The 16,471-nt window shown below is 40.2% G+C and overlaps 3 protein-coding genes across 3 annotated transcripts; 1 reads left to right on the forward strand and 2 right to left on the reverse strand.

Moving 5' to 3' along the window:
* Window positions 1-44: 44 nt before the first annotated feature.
* LOC133835742 (DNA-directed RNA polymerase II subunit RPB2) lies at window positions 45-4,113 on the forward strand. Its single transcript, XM_062265792.1, has 4 exons — window positions 45-220; window positions 328-2,496; window positions 2,605-3,539; window positions 3,604-4,113. Exons 1-4 carry the CDS (start codon window positions 199-201, stop codon window positions 4,006-4,008), a joined length of 3,531 nt encoding a protein of 1,176 aa, XP_062121776.1. The 5' UTR covers window positions 45-198; the 3' UTR covers window positions 4,009-4,113.
* Window positions 4,114-4,948: 835 nt separating this feature from the next.
* LOC133835745 (uncharacterized) lies at window positions 4,949-5,916 on the reverse strand. The gene is made up of 2 exons (XM_062265795.1): window positions 5,666-5,916; window positions 4,949-5,506 (listed from the first exon to the last, which is right to left on the reverse strand). The coding sequence occupies exons 1-2, from the start codon at window positions 5,687-5,689 to the stop codon at window positions 5,081-5,083; spliced, it is 450 nt and encodes a 149-aa protein (XP_062121779.1). The 5' UTR covers window positions 5,690-5,916; the 3' UTR covers window positions 4,949-5,080.
* A 9,027-nt stretch (window positions 5,917-14,943) lies between these two features.
* LOC133837100 (protein lifeguard 1) lies at window positions 14,944-15,747 on the reverse strand. The gene is made up of 2 exons (XM_062267759.1): window positions 15,731-15,747; window positions 14,944-15,663 (listed from the first exon to the last, which is right to left on the reverse strand). The coding sequence occupies exon 2, from the start codon at window positions 15,634-15,636 to the stop codon at window positions 14,944-14,946; it is 693 nt and encodes a 230-aa protein (XP_062123743.1). The 5' UTR covers window positions 15,637-15,663; window positions 15,731-15,747.
* Window positions 15,748-16,471: the final 724 nt, after the last annotated feature.

Below are 16,471 nucleotides of genomic sequence, written 5' to 3' on the forward strand. Positions count from 1 at the left end.
CACATCGATAGCACACGCTCTTATCGATATATTGTTTGGATGTTTGTTATTGCACATCACCAACGAAAACGCCGCAACGTTTTGGTGCGGAATTTTTTTGTGTGGCAATTTCATTAGTTTTGTATTTATATTAATAATTATACGAGAAAGTTTATTGTTGTTGAACGCACAAAGTGCACTTGCAGCTACTAAAGCAACATGATGTACGACAATGAGGAAGGTAAGAGCAACCACAACAAAAAGTTGCAACGCACGCTGTTTGCCAAAAAAATGAACATGGCGGCGGAGCGCTAGAAACAACAAAAATGTAACAAATTCCCATTGTAGAGATGTACGAGGAGGAGAATGCGGAGGAAATCTCGCACGAGTTGTGGCAGGAAGCCTGTTGGATTGTGATTAACGCATACTTCGACGAGAAGGGTTTGGTGCGTCAGCAGCTCGACAGTTTCGACGAGTTCATCCAAATGTCTGTGCAACGCATTGTGGAGGATTCCCCAGCCATTGAGCTACAGGCTGAGGCACAGCACACATCGGGCGAGGTGGAGACACCGCCGCGTTTCTCGCTGAAATTCGAACAGATTTACCTCTCGAAGCCAACGCATTGGGAAAAAGATGGTTCACCAAGTCCCATGATGCCAAACGAGGCGCGTTTGAGGAATTTAACTTATTCGGCTCCGCTTTATGTGGACATTACAAAGACAAAGAATGTGGAAGGCCAGGATCCCGTGGAGACGCAGCATCAGAAAACCTTTATTGGCAAAATTCCAATTATGTTGCGATCCACTTATTGTCTGCTTTCCCAATTGACAGATCGTGATTTGACTGAGTTAAACGAGTGTCCACTTGACCCAGGTGGCTATTTCATTATTAACGGCTCAGAGAAAGTGCTTATCGCTCAAGAAAAGATGGCAACGAACACAGTGTATGTGTTTAGCATGAAGGATGGCAAATATGCCTTCAAAACAGAGATCCGTTCGTGTTTGGAGCACAGTTCGCGTCCCACCTCGACGCTCTGGGTAAACATGATGGCACGTGGCTCGCAGAACATCAAGAAGTCAGCAATTGGTCAGCGCATCATTGCCATTCTGCCTTACATCAAACAGGAGATACCCATCATGATTGTTTTTCGTGCTTTGGGTTTCGTGGCCGATCGCGATATTCTGGAACACATTATCTACGATTTTGATGATCCAGAGATGATGGAGATGGTGAAGCCTTCACTCGATGAGGCTTTCGTTGTGCAAGAACAGAATGTAGCCCTCAATTTCATTGGCGCTCGGGGTGCACGTCCTGGCGTCACCAAGGACAAGCGTATCAAGTATGCCAAGGAAATTCTACAGAAGGAAATGTTACCCCACGTTGGCGTCTCTGATTTCTGTGAGACTAAGAAAGCCTATTTCCTGGGCTACATGGTGCATCGTCTGCTGCTGGCTTCACTCGGTCGTCGAGAACTTGACGATCGTGATCACTACGGCAACAAGCGTCTGGATCTCGCTGGACCGCTGTTGGCTTTCCTCTTCCGTGGTCTCTTCAAGAACCTGATGAAGGAGGTGCGCATGTACACACAAAAGTTCATTGATCGCGGCAAGGACTTTAATCTGGAGCTGGCCATCAAGACAAACATCATTACTGATGGTTTGCGTTACTCTTTGGCCACAGGCAACTGGGGTGATCAGAAGAAGGCGCATCAGGCGCGTGCTGGCGTCTCTCAGGTGTTGAATCGCCTCACTTTCGCTTCTACTTTGTCACATTTGCGTCGCGTCAACTCGCCCATTGGACGCGATGGTAAACTGGCCAAACCTCGTCAGTTGCACAACACTTTGTGGGGCATGTTGTGTCCCGCTGAGACTCCCGAGGGCGCTGCTGTCGGCTTGGTCAAGAATCTGGCTCTCATGGCTTACATTTCTGTGGGTTCGCAGCCGTCGCCCATTCTAGAGTTCTTGGAGGAGTGGTCCATGGAGAATCTAGAGGAAATTGCACCCTCTGCCATTGCGGATGCCACCAAGATCTTTGTGAATGGTTGCTGGGTAGGCATTCATCGTGACCCGGAGCAGCTGATGGCCACATTGCGTAAACTGCGTCGCCAGATGGATATTATTGTGTCGGAGGTGTCGATGATTCGCGATATTCGTGATCGTGAGATCAGAATTTACACAGATGCAGGACGTATTTGCAGACCTCTGCTCATCGTGGAGAATGGCACGCTGCTGTTGAAGAAAACACATGTGGAGATGTTAAAGGAGCGTGACTACAACAACTACAGCTGGCAAGTGCTGGTTGCGTCTGGCGTGGTTGAGTACATCGATACTCTGGAGGAGGAGACGGTTATGATTGCCATGTCGCCTTACGATCTTAAACAAGACAAGGACTATGCTTATTGTACCACTTACACGCATTGCGAGATTCATCCGGCCATGATATTGGGCGTCTGTGCATCCATTATACCTTTCCCCGATCACAATCAGAGTCCGCGTAACACCTATCAAAGTGCTATGGGTAAGAAATTCCTTCCATGATATTCACTTTCGATAAAAGTAAAACCGTCAAAGCTTGACTGTATCTTTCTTACTTATTCATTTATTAATTTGTTTCTTTATTCATCAGGTAAACAAGCTATGGGTGTCTACATTACCAACTTCCACGTGCGGATGGACACCTTGGCCCACGTGTTGTACTATCCCATGAAACCACTCGTCACCACACGCTCCATGGAGTATCTGCGTTTCAGAGAGTTGCCCGCTGGCATCAACTCGATTGTGGCCATTTTGTGCTACACTGGCTACAACCAGGAGGATTCTGTTATTTTGAATGCTTCGGCTGTGGAGCGTGGCTTCTTCCGTTCGGTGTTCTACCGTTCGTACAAGGATTCGGAGAACAAGCGTATTGGCGATCAGGAGGAGAACTTTGAGAAGCCGCATCGTGGCACTTGCCAAGGCATGCGAAATGCTCACTACGACAAACTGGACGACGATGGCATCATTGCACCCGGCATTCGTGTCTCTGGCGATGATGTCGTCATTGGCAAGACAATTACGTTGCCCGAGAACGAGGATGAACTTGACAGTAACACAAAGCGCTTTGCCAAGCGAGATGCTTCAACATTCTTGCGTAACTCCGAAACTGGTATTGTGGATCAAGTGATGCTGACACTCAACAGCGAGGGCTACAAGTTCTGCAAGATTCGTGTGCGCTCTGTGCGCATCCCACAGATTGGCGACAAGTTTGCCTCGCGTCACGGACAGAAGGGAACATGTGGTATTCAGTATCGACAGGAGGACATGGCATTCACCTGCGAGGGATTGGCACCCGATATTATCATCAATCCTCACGCTATTCCATCTCGTATGACAATTGGCCATTTAATTGAGTGTCTGCAGGGCAAGCTGGGCTCCAACAAGGGCGAAATTGGTGATGCCACGCCCTTCAACGATGCTGTGAACGTGCAGAAGATTTCCACGTTCCTGCAGGAGTACGGCTACCATTTGCGTGGCAATGAGGTCATGTACAACGGCCACACAGGACGCAAAATCAATGCTCAGGTGGGTAGAGAATCAACTTTTAACTTAAATCAATCAATTTCAATAAGTAAACTGTTTATTGCAGGTGTTCCTTGGCCCCACTTACTATCAGCGTCTCAAGCACATGGTGGACGACAAGATCCATTCGCGTGCCCGTGGTCCTGTGCAGATTCTTGTGCGTCAGCCTATGGAGGGCAGAGCTCGTGATGGCGGTCTGCGTTTCGGTGAGATGGAACGTGATTGTCAAATCTCTCACGGTGCAGCACAGTTTCTGCGCGAACGTCTCTTCGAGGTGTCGGATCCGTATCGTGTGCACATTTGCAACTTTTGTGGTCTGATTGCCATTGCCAATTTGCGGAATAATACGTTTGAGTGCAAGGGCTGCAAGAATAAGACACAAATATCGCAGGTTCGTCTGCCGTATGCGGCCAAATTGCTGTTCCAGGAGCTCATGTCGATGAACATTGCACCACGACTGATGGTCAACTAAATCTTATTACTTATCACCTACATTGTAAGCATCAATTTTGGGCGCTGACTGTGCTGTCCTATTTACCAAGTAATTAATTAAATTTACATAATTGTGACAACCTCATTGCGGCATGTCTACTTCATAAAGCCCTTTGTGCGACGTCTTCATTGTCTTCTAAGCTCCCCCGTGGCTCAAAGTGGAGCAAATGCCTGTGCGGAATTTTAAATGGCAATCCGAAAAATGTGGGCGAAAGTCGACGTTAGGTCTGCAGTGGATGCTTTTGTGTGATTTTTCAGAAAGCCGCAGTGACGCAGTGATTGCAAAAATATAACAAATTCCCCAGATTTTCTGCGCTTAACCCGATTCCAGAGAAGATTTATTAAAAATTAACCCATTAGACATCTCAATGAGGTGAATCACTGATAGAAATATTGATGTAAAGTCCCCTTGGGGTATATTTTTGTGTTTAAATATGTAATTAAAGTAAAGCACATACGCCACGCTCATGTTATTAGTGTATTCACGCATCGGCTTTTGCAGACATCTTTCTTGCCATTCATGTTCTTTTGTTTCTTGTTGCGGCTTTCTATGATTTTTTCTTTTTTTGACGTAATGTTTGGCCCGCGGTCTGTGACGCCCAGTGACAAAAGGGATTAGTTCTTTGTTGTTATGGAGCGCTGAAGCTGAAGCTGGAGCTTTGGCGAGGCTTTAGTTGTAGCTACCAATTGACTGACAGTTATTAATTGCCGCTTGACGTGAACCCGTCGCAAAATGCGTGAAGTTGAAGTTGGTGAAGTGAGGAGACAGAGAGAGATGTTTGGCGCTGATTCTGGCGCTGACGTTGACGCCCATCTTTCAGCTGCCTTTTGTTATGCATAATTGAAATGGCATGTAAATTGTCGTTGTTCTGATAACGAGCCTGTGTCTTGTTTGTGTGATTAACAGTAATAAACGCAGCTTGCACTTAAAACAACTCTTGAGGTATTTATTTATAGCGTCTTACACTTAAAAAACTTAAAACAACTTTGTTGCATCGTTAAAATGCAATCGATTCTCGCTGCAGCTTCCTCTTCCTCAGCTTCCTCCCTTCTCACTTCTCGTCGTTGCGAAACACGCTGATGGCATAGAACTCCGGCAGTCGATACACCTTGAGACGCTCGTGACTGAATTGTCCATTGGTTCGTGCTTTCACAAAGAAGATGTCCTTCATGCTCAGCTCCTTACGACGTTGCTCCTTCTTCTCGACCAGACGCTGCAGCTTGGGTCGATAGCTATTGGATTTATCCTTCAGCAACTTCACAAAGATAATGTCGCGCTCTTCATCGCCGTCTAGTGTGCGTGCTTGATAGTAAACCTCTCTTGTCTCTGGATAAATCAGGAGAGGTTCAATGGGTAAAACTTCGCTGGGTGAAGTGGGATATGCAATGAGATTGTCCTCATAACGTGCTGCTGGAGCTGCGACTGTTGAGTGCACTTTGTAGCTGAGGCAGAGACAGAGACCGAGGAATGCCAGAGGCTGGAATTAAGAAAATGAATACGAGGATCACAAATTATAGTCCAACATTGAGCTACTCTCGATACTCCGATTGTTTAACAATTTTTAGCTTAAACTCCTTTTTGTGTATATGATTTTATTTATAAATTGTGTTCACTTGTGTTCCCGTTGCGTAATTACCGTTTTGAATTTGGCCAGTGACATTTTGATAGATAAATCGCAAAGCAAATGGGATTCTATAAGTTAAGCCGCTTTGCTAGCACGCCAGTTAACGCTTTCAACCAAAAATATAACAGCCACGAATGTCAACTAAGACTGTCGATCAAGATTGTGCCGAAGTGCGAATGCGAATGCGAGTCGGAGGCAGCTGCGTTGGCTATCAAGCGCAGACTGGCGCGCGACAAGGCCAGGTAACTTCATTTACCAAGTCCAAAGCGCGACTCAAAGCCAGCAGCAGAGAGCAGCCGGTAAAAACAGCGACGTCAACGTCAACGTCAATTTTGCTGTCAATGAATTGTAAATTGAAGGTAAATAAACGGTTTGTTTTCTGCTTGGGGTTGGGGTTGGGCTCTCTCGGTTAAGAAGTCTTCGGTCGGCAAGTTCAAAAAACAATAATATTATTATTATGATAAGGCATTAATAAACGGCATTAGATATTGGCATTATTATTGCAATTAATTGTTCACTAGGTCGTTTAGTTTTTTGCTGCTCATCATCATCAGCAGCAGCAGCAGGGTCAATGCTGTCGAGAATTTATCAGTCGGGTTCGGAGCAGCTGTGTAGCTGGCTTACATCTATAAATAACAATAACAACAAGTAATATCTTTATGCTCTTACGCGCAATGATGTCAAATTTATTATTAACAAACTACAAGCGAGTAAATAATGCGAAGAAAAGGCAAGGTGAAAAAGCATCAACAAAAAAATATGAAAGACAAAGGTAGAAATGTTTAATTAGCAAATATTTGCAAAGTGCTGAAGAGATTTGCTTGCGTTCCGTTTGTCTATTGTTTTCTGAGTATATTTTATATAGTATTATGATAACATTTCTATGTTTTTAACGTGTGTGTATTATTAAGTCTCCAGTGAATTGGCTACTGTCAATGACGCTGAAGAGTTTTGCTAATTACAATTGAAGAAGAAGCCACAAGCCAAAGCAGAACTTGCTGTGCATAAATAATTGTTAAATACGTATGAGATATAGTATGTGTTTTGTTTTCAGGTTATTCAAAACAAATAAAAATTTACTACTATACTCGTATTTGCTTTGATAACTACGAGCTGAATGCGTCACATTAGTCATACGCACCGTGGTGCACGCTGTTGAGTACTTTCTATGAATAGTGCAAATTATTTATGCATTATTCAATGACATGACAACTGACAACTGACAGCATAAATAAGCGGTGATATTGTGTCTACATTTGATATGCAGTCTCTATGCTTGTTACATTAATCATACGCACTGTTAACTACTTACTTTCCAGCAACAGCAACAGCAACAGTATCGAGCGTAAACAAGAGGAAAACAAAGACTTAAGTCATCTGTAATGATGTTTATCGAGAGCTATAGGAAACCTTTCATCGTCAACAACAGCAGCAGACGTTGTCGTGGGCCACGTAAAAAGCATAATACAGAAAGAAAAAAAGGTAATTGAAGTGGCAAGTGAAGACAAAAGGCAAACACACACAACACTTTGAGGGCCAGCTTGCAAAAGCAGCACGCAAGGCCACAAGCGAAATTTAATCGCTTTAAATGTGAAATTATTTGGAAATAAATAAATAAACTCAATTGGCAGCACACATCACATAATCATAATCAGTTGTCGCAATTTGATTTCCACTTTCGAGGCGAGTCGAGTCGAGTAGTAAATCGTGTTTGATTAATTGCAGCGCATCTCTCGCTCTCTTTCTATCTCTTTCTCGCTCACACCTGGAGGGGCTTTTTGATTATTTTGTGGGTGCTTTTGTCTTTGCTTTCGTTTCGAGTTCGATTTCGTTCTATGCTATGTTGTTGTTGTTTGTTATTCGTTCTTCGATTCAGAAACAGAAACAGAAACAGAAGCAGACGCACTTAATGAGCTCATTCGTATGCGTTCGGGGAATCGTGTGAAAGGTGAATACTTATCACATATATATGATATTGCTGGTCTCTGGCTTTGGCTACTGTTTTCGCAAAGTGGCACGAAAAGTGAAAGCCTTTCATTTGAAAGCATCTGTGGCGCCAGCATTAGTGAAGCATATTGTGTGGTTTATGTGTCTCGCCGCGCGATAAGCTCCCGGAGTTAACCGACAAATTTGTAAGCCGATTGCGTAGCTTTGAGCCACACACTCACATACACACACACACACATTTACACACCCACAAATTATTCTATGGCATCGCCATATCTTTTCATTTTTAATTAAATGAATGCTTTTGCCATTGATTATGCAACCACAAATATTTATTGCTTAAATACACTATATTAAATGGGGTGCTTTGATTGTTTTAGATAATTAAAAGTTCCCTTTTCTTATCATAATCTATATCTCAAATAATTGCAGTTTGTTCTTGTCCTTGCCACAAGTGTAAGAGCAACAGTTTTTCCCCAGCTCATTTGCATTTTTAATTGCAAAAAACGAGCTCGCAAAATGTTTATGCAATTTATGCATGGAAATTTTTGTGACTTTGCAACTTGGCTCGTAAGTATGCCGTAATAACTTGTATGTGTTTGCTTACAATGTGATTAAAAAAAATTCTATGAAATTTATGTGACAAGCCGAAGTGGGAATACTCTAGTGAGTAAACTAAAATTCCTAAATTTGCTACACTTTGTCATTCATTTTTTCCAACTAAAGCTAGTCTGATTATTTACAATGTTTCTAAGAACTAGAAAAATATATAAAAATATGGAAAATATTTTAATAAGTAAGTTTTTGCTATGAATGAAGTTAATCTATAATTTCCTGTTGCCGCCTAGAAGTATGCTTTTTATTTTAAAGTGTATTGCGGAATAAACCTTTACTAATCTGCATTTATGAATATAATTATATAATACTTCATGAGGTCGGACGTGCCTATCCTGGTTTTACAACACTATTATTATACATATTATACACTCAGCAAGATGTTGCGCGGAAGTTAAAGTCGCAAAAGGTGCTTTCAGCTATGAAATACAAGATGGCAAAGACAAGTCAAGCGACCAAAGTGGCGCCAGTGTGTTTTTAATTACCATAATTACATAACTGCACACACACACACACGCACAACTCACACACACAAGCACACGGAATCGCATTTGCACTCATACTCCTCCATACTCGCAGATAGCATAGTCTCACACACGCACACAAAGATAATATTGCGGTTGCCTATAAGTATGCAGCACTTTCTGACAGAACAAAGTGTGTGCTATGCACCGTGGGGCAAATTCAAAATTTTCATAAATATATAATAAATATTTAATGATTTTTAAAGATGTTAATTGTATATTTACCATCATTAAAATTTATATTTTTACTTTCTTTTTACTAAATTACTTAATATTCCATTAAAATCTAAATTCACGCCACTGTGCTGTGTCGTGGCAGATGTGCTGTGGTTGGTTTACAGTTAGCATAATTCAGAGGAGGGGACGTTGGGGAGGTGGCACAGCAAGTGCCACCCTGTTGCTGTGCTTTTATTGTCCTTATCGTATAAACTTAAATAGTTTTTACCAGCCACTTTGCGGCTTTTAAGTTATTTTGCGTGCACCACTCTCAAGTCAGCGGGTGTTCCATTCCATTCCCCCCCCTCTCTCTCTTTTTCTATCTCTTTGTCACTGCTTGCCTTGTTGTTATCTTCGCCTTTTGTTTGCCTGCCTGTTGCCAGGGCAAAATTAAAGCGGACTTTTTTGTATTGTGGTTGAACTAACAAAGTAGCCACAGTTGTGTCAGGAAGTTCGAATAGTTAACCGGTTATCAACCTAATTAAATGGCAAGTCCAGGCCTGAGATTCACCCATCGCTTGCCCGTTGCAATTTATTTAAAAAGTAAACTTTTAATTATTTCACATTAGATGGGGTCCGACAGCACCGACCTCTTTGCTGCATAATTTGCATGCCGCACAGACAGCCGGACTTTATGCTTCCTGCTTGGAGCCTGCTTGGAGCTTGCCACCTGCCACCTGCCACTTGGCACTTTCAACTTGCTACTTGCCACTTTACCACTTACGGCAAGGCACACAAACTTGGGCTAAATGTTTTGCAATTAATTTTCGTGCCATGTCGGTTATTAACCTGCCAAGAACTCTGGACTCCACCGAACACATTCACTTCACTTACATTCATCCATAGTTGAACTCATTAAAATCCTGAACGGACGGACTACGGGGCGTGGCCGTTGGGGCGGGTCGGGCATAATAAATCAAAGCTGTATGCTATTTTTATGCACACCCTTTTTTTCTACATTCGTAATTAAAAATTAATAGGTTATCAGCTTGAAGTCGTTAAAGGCAAATTCAGTTTGCTGCATAATTGAAAACAGATTAAACCAAGTTGTGGCTGAAATGGATGTTATTAAAGTTAGAATATTTCCTTTGAAGTGCAGCTTAAATTCATAACAATTGCACTTAAATTGCAAAACGACTCTTTCAAGAGAAATATTATAATTTATTCATCACCACAGCACGAAAATAAATGCACAAATAGCTTTTGAATGGGAGTATTTTTGTTTTTATACTTAGTACTCATAGGGTAGAAGGTTATTATAAGTTAGTGATTCTAGGAAATGTATGTAACAGACAGAAGAAGGCATCTCAAACCCCATGAAGTACTATATACATATTTATTCTTGTTCAGGATCAAGAGCCCAGACGATATAGCTATGCCAGTCTGTCCTTCTGTCCGTCTGTCCGTATGAGCACCTAGATCTCAGAGACTATAAGAGATAGAGCTATATAAAGTCCAACATATTATACTATGTATATATTGTATCAATATATCAGATATACATTTTATTTGGTATATTCCTTTGGAATATTTTAGTGATAGCACCGCATTGTTTCGCTTATGTTTTGTTGTATCAATATAACAAAAATATATTTTAGTATTTTTTTGGTATATTATTTGGGAATATTACACTAATAGTACCACATTGTTTCGCTTATGTTTTGCTGTATCAATATACAAAAAATATGTTTTAGTATAAGTCAGTATTTCTTCGGTACATTAATTTGGTATATTTTAAAATTAATACCGCACTCTTTTTATACTTTTATTAAAAATGGGAAGCGGGTATATCACAGTCGTTCACACTCGACTGTAGCTTTCTTATAGTACTTGTTTTTTATTGTTTACAATACTTAGCAACATTTTAAAATTTAAATATTTGCAATTTATTGAATTGCATTGAAATACAATAGTTAAAACTGTTGAATAATTTAAGCTCAATACATAACAGTTTTTGCATGTTAGCAAATGAAGAGAGAAATTTTTGAGTTGATGTGCGGAAACATACGCTGGAAAAATGTTATAAAAAATGATGAAATAAAATACACGATTAATGAATTGAAGTATATTAGGAAAAGTGCATTTTTTGATATACTTAAAGTATGTAGAATAAAAATCATTCTATCCAAGGCTTCTCTTTATTTTTGTATACCCATTCAACTTCACTTTTTTGTGCACAATTTTAAATTGCTGCCATTCAGTCAAGTCTTTTGTGTTGACTTTAAAGCTGAATAATTGTTAATTTCCAACACATTTCAATGGCAATTGTTCGACATGTGAAAAATAAGAGATGTGGAAGTTGAGTGTAAATAGAATAATTGTTTGTGCTTTAGCCAGAATGGAGACATGTCCACTGATTTATTTATTTAGTTAACAAACTGCAATATTCGGACTTGAATATTAACTTTATTGACCTAAGCTCAGCCCCTGTTGCCTTTCCCTTTCCCGTTTCCAACTGAGTCAAATGGCCAAGTTACACGTGCGTGCCTATAAAATTGGCTTTGCTGGCAATTTCAATTTGATGCTGGCCACATCATCGTTGGGTCTATTGTCGAGCAGCCCAAATGCATTTGGCTTTCATAAATAAATAAGTCTGTTAAATTGTCCACGCTCCGCAGACTCTGACCAATTCAGAAGGCACATCCTTGGCTTTGACTTTAGCTTGTTTGTCACTTTCTGGCATTGGATTTGAATGTGCTTCTCATGCGCATCACGTGCTCTTTTCCCAGTCCCAATCCGAGTTCGTCTTCTCTCTCCCCTTCCCCCATAGTCTAAAATATTTGTCAGATGTTTGCTGGCTGTTGTTATCCTCGCGGATCAAGCGGACATTTAAGCAGCTTACGACCAAAAATGAAAAGCGATTGAAATTTTCATGAAATCCATTTGAGAATAAGCGTCAACTTTACAATATACATTAACAGAAAGCATCCTTGGCAGTCTCTTCAATTAGTGAAGAGAGAGAGTTCAAGTCGAGTTTTCAACTGTTTCTAACTTGCTTGTAATTGATTTTCGCAACAATTTTGATTTTCAATTTACTGGCGTAAAGGCAAATGGCGGAAGTTTTTCAGTCTTTGTGCGAGCGCAAAAAAAAAAACGAACTATCTCAACTTTGATTGCAAATTTGTTTGCCTCAACCAAAGCAATTTTTTCTCGTTCCAATTTTCTGACTCTCGCTCTGTATTTTTTCTGTGCCACAGTTTGTTGCATTTGCAGTTATTTTTCTGCCCACTTTTTGCTGCCATTTTATCTCGCTTTTCTATTTTTTTTTTTTGGTTTTACCACTGTTTCTATTTTGTTTTTTTTTTGCAGCTGCATCTTTGCTTGACAAACAAGGAACGGAAACGGGTAAACGTGTTGCTTGCAAATGTTTACAGTTTAGTTGGCCGGCCGAGTAGATGCTTGATTCTCCGGGTATAAAACAATTTGATGGAAAAATTAACAATTCAGCCGACTTTTGGAATCTCTCTTTCTCTCTCTGTTTTTGGGGAACATAGTTTAGTCTCACAAATTGAAACTGACATATTTCAAGTGCGAGGCAATATCGAAGGCAACAAACAAAATATGTTGAAAGCGTTCGTTTAATTGATTGACGGCACAGAGTAAATAAAATGTCCGATGCCTTTTGTTGCCAATTTCCTTTTACTAAAAAGCATGCTTTCCGGCTCAGTTTAGAAGTCGTTTAAGATTGCACTCCGAACTTTTACTTTTTTCTGGTAACTTTTCTACATCATTCACATTCACATTCACATTCACATTCACATAATTCCCCACTTTAGTTTGTTCTCCTCCATTTTGTTGTCTTCGCTGTCAACTTTAATTAAGGGCAGCCCAGGCGCTTTTCATAATAATCTTCTAATTACATTTTTAGCATGGCAAAAGGTCGCCAAAAAGTCATTAACAGGACTCCCAAAAGCAAAAAAAAAAAGTAAAGCAAAGAACAATCCCATTTTTGCGCCTGCATTTCACACACAACCTTTGTGACATATGTCGGCATTTTTTCTTCGTTTTTTTACACCCACAAATTGCGAAACATATTTTTATGCAGTGTTTGCGAAAATACATATAAAAAAAAAAGAAATATTTACAATTGTTGTTTTCTGTTCTGCGCTGGTCAAAAGCAATGCTAACAATGTCATAACGTAATCTCTTTCGAGTGTTGTTTTTTTTGTTTGACTTCTGCAACGCGGGCAAATTCTGCTTGTTCAACAACAGTCAGACAGTTGTTGTTCTCGTTGTTGCTGTTGTCGTTGTTGTTGTTGTCGTTGTTGTTGTGGTATTATTGTTGTTGCCACGTAGCATGTGCGACATTTTGCGGCACTGAGTTGAGTGAGTCTCTGACTCTTATGCATTTAATCATTGCATAACTGAGTAACAAGCTTAGCTTTTTTTCATTAAAAGATTTGTTTAATGGAACTGCAAGACTAAGCCACAAGAGAATACTTTATAAATTTGCTTTATGTTTAACAAAAAAGAAGTAAGAAGGCTACAGTTGGGTGTGCTCGACTATGAAATACCTGCTAATCATTTTGAATAAAAGCAAAACAGCGAAACCTATATTCAAAACTATACCAAATGAATATACTGCAAAAATACTAAAAATATACTGAACTGTATGGTATTGTTATTAAAATATACCAAATAATATTTCACAAATATGCTTAAAATGTACCGAGTGCCTTATATGGTATATCGGGGAAGTATTGCATTCGAAATATACCAAGAGGTATTAAAATATACCAAACATTGTACCGAACTAATACTAAATATGTACCGAAGAAGTATTATATTTGAAATATACCAGGAGGTCTTATCATACCAAAAAATACCAAAAATGCGCAGGTCATATTTTGATATATCGATGAAGTAATATATTCGAAATATACCAAGAGGTCATAAAATATACCAATTATTATGCCGAAAAATACCAAAAATATACCGATTGTTATATTTGGTATATCGTATATACTAAGACTTCAAAATATACCAGATTGCAATATGCGTAATTTGCCATACAGAAGTATTTCTTTGGGTATCGGGTAGAAAAAAAACTTGAAAATGCTTTTACTAGCCTCTAACGATTTCCGCAATTTTGATGATGCTTGAACAAGAGCACTCCAAAAAGATTTATCAAAAGCTAAAGAATGCTTCAGTTGCTCTGCTTTTCATTTTTGTCATGCAGTTTTTAATTAAATTGAAATGATAAGTGTTAATAATAATACGGCCAAATCTGTTATGCAACACACTATTAAAAATACAATTTTAAATATGGCAAAATGTAGCCAAACGTTTTTCCACAACAGCAAGTCATGCAAGGATAAATGAGAGAGGGAAGGAGAGAAGAATGGTTGTGGACACACGTGTTGACAGGAAGTCAGGAGTCAATGTTGCTGGCACTTAAATGCTAGAAAAACTAGTGACAAGCAAACAACAGTGAAGCAGGGAGAGAGGAGGTGAGGGACTGAGGTCAGTGTGGAGTGAACCACCAAATAAAAAGTTCGTAGACAGCCAAAAAGTTGTCGCACGTCATGGCGTGTGAGCAGATAAGAGATGAGCACGCTGAGTTTTATTGATGGCCAGCTCCAAAATACAGCTTAGTATAAAAGTGGGTGGTTGGTATATATCGATAACTACAACGTAGTGTGTGTGTGTCAACTGTCAGGCGACTGTCAATTGTTAATTAAAGCTAAAAAGTTGAACGGCCAGCAGCTGTCAACTAAGACCATTTGATTGGCCTGATCCTAGGACTAGAGAAGCTGCTGCTTAGATTGCGGTTTCTTTATGTTAATATTGTAATTACTTTGACGTTTTTATTGCCGTCGACTAATAACATAATTGACACATTTCAACTCAAGTGTGAGAGTGTGATTTATGTGTGTGTTTGGCCACTAATTAAATGCCTGTGTAATGCAATAAGCAAACATTCGATAAAATGCGCAAAATTTTTAACATTCTGGGCATCACAGAAGAGTAAATAAATGGATTACTTATTTACTCTTCTGTGATGCCCAGAATGTTTAACACGTTCAAGAAAATGTTTGAAATATCAAAATACAGATTGCTTATGGCGAAAATGTATTCCTCCTGACTAATGATATACTTACATACATTGCCGCCCATCATCAACTGCGTGTCGTAGATCAAGTTGAAGGAGGCGAAAAAGGCGCAAAGCGATGAATAGGTCAGAGATGGTAACTTGCCACCAAAGAAGATGGAGAACAGGTCAAAGATAGGTTTGGCATATATCACAATTTTTCCCAACACTGTCAAATCCCATTTAGTTTGCATGGCAAAGAGCGTGAGTGACAAGCAGATGGCAACTGTAGTCCCGATGGCCAAAAGCACCTTGTTGTCAGCATAATAACTGGTTGCGACGCCCAGAAAAAAGGATCTAGCGAAGGTGAAGCTGCCCAAACATGTGAAATTCATTGGCGTCTGTCGTCGCACAATCTCGAACCAGCAGGCCACCATTGTCACCACCATGATGATCCCATCCAGCCGTAAGATCCAAATATTGCGTTCGACAAAGTCCTTCACTTCGGGGAAGAAGAAGAAGATTACAACAGCTCCTAAAGTTACAAACAACTGACACATCAATATAAAATACACCTTGCGTATGAATCCACGGCGAATTTGATTGTCAATCGGCAAGTGGTAATCTGGATTGATTTTAGTCATGGCCATTTTAAAAGCTGAAAAGTTTTTCTTCAACTGCTATTATTGAAACAATATTTAGAAAGTTGAAATTGTCAGCTAGAAATATGTTAGAAATACTCACAAATAAAACGACAGTACTGTTTGGAGAACCGAATGAGACTGACTATTTCGTCATGTGTGTGTGACAGAATCTATGTATGAGTGTATTATCGTCAGAGTTGCATAGAGTAGGCTTGGAGTTGCATAGAGTAGGCTTGGAGTTTCCGGATCTGCATTATTCCATGTGGCCGGAGAGAGTTCCGGGCAAATGAAATTAATCTTGTGTCTACACAAGACGGGACCTACGAATAAAACCCGGATCCGCCGGATCGGAGAAGGATGGCTCGGTGACGTGTTGTTGGTGTATGCCACGAACTCCGACGATATTTTGAATTTTACAATTTTTGTGTTGTGTTATAAAGTGTGTTCTTAATGTATTAGTTTGTCGGTGTTAGGGTTTCCAGGATGTTTACTCAGACTTCTAGAAAAGTTTAGTTTAAGCTGTCCGTACTCGTACGCTTTCTCGATCGTCTCTGGCCTTTGGTTTCTAATGGCTGATCTAAGTGGGTCCTTTAATCCAACTAGGAATGTATTTAGGCAGAATCTGTCATATTGGTCACGTTTGGACGCGAGGGAGTGTCCACTAGGATCTGCTTCTCTGGCCAGTTATTCTCGTGGCTGTGAAGTATAATCTTCCCATACTGAGTCCATCCGGAAGATTATGTAGCTCTCTAACAAGCATTTCTTCTGTCTTTTTGCTGGAGTATAGTCGCTTGAGATTTGATTTGACGTCATCCCAACTGAGGATGATAGGAAGAAAGGA

Source organism: Drosophila sulfurigaster, chromosome 2R (assembly GCF_023558435.1).
Source record: "Drosophila sulfurigaster albostrigata strain 15112-1811.04 chromosome 2R, ASM2355843v2, whole genome shotgun sequence".
NCBI classification, from domain to species: Eukaryota; Metazoa; Arthropoda; class Insecta; order Diptera; family Drosophilidae; genus Drosophila; species Drosophila sulfurigaster.

Excerpts from the sequence above, each read along its gene's own strand:
- LOC133835742 (XM_062265792.1), top strand. The coding sequence starts at position 199 with ATGATGTACGACAATGAGGAAG. Across the intron at positions 221-327 it reads GATGTACGACAATGAGGAAG|AGATGTACGAGGAGGAGAAT; the intron begins GTAAGAGCAACC and ends TTCCCATTGTAG. Across the intron at positions 2,497-2,604 it reads CACCTATCAAAGTGCTATGG|GTAAACAAGCTATGGGTGTC; the intron begins GTAAGAAATTCC and ends TTTATTCATCAG.
- LOC133835745 (XM_062265795.1), bottom strand. The coding sequence starts at position 5,689 with ATGTCACTGGCCAAATTCAAAACG. Across the intron at positions 5,507-5,665 it reads CACTGGCCAAATTCAAAACG|CCTCTGGCATTCCTCGGTCT; the intron begins GTAATTACGCAA and ends TCTTAATTCCAG.
- LOC133837100 (XM_062267759.1), bottom strand. The coding sequence starts at position 15,636 with ATGGCCATGACTAAAATCAATCCAGATTACCACTTGCCGATTGACAAT.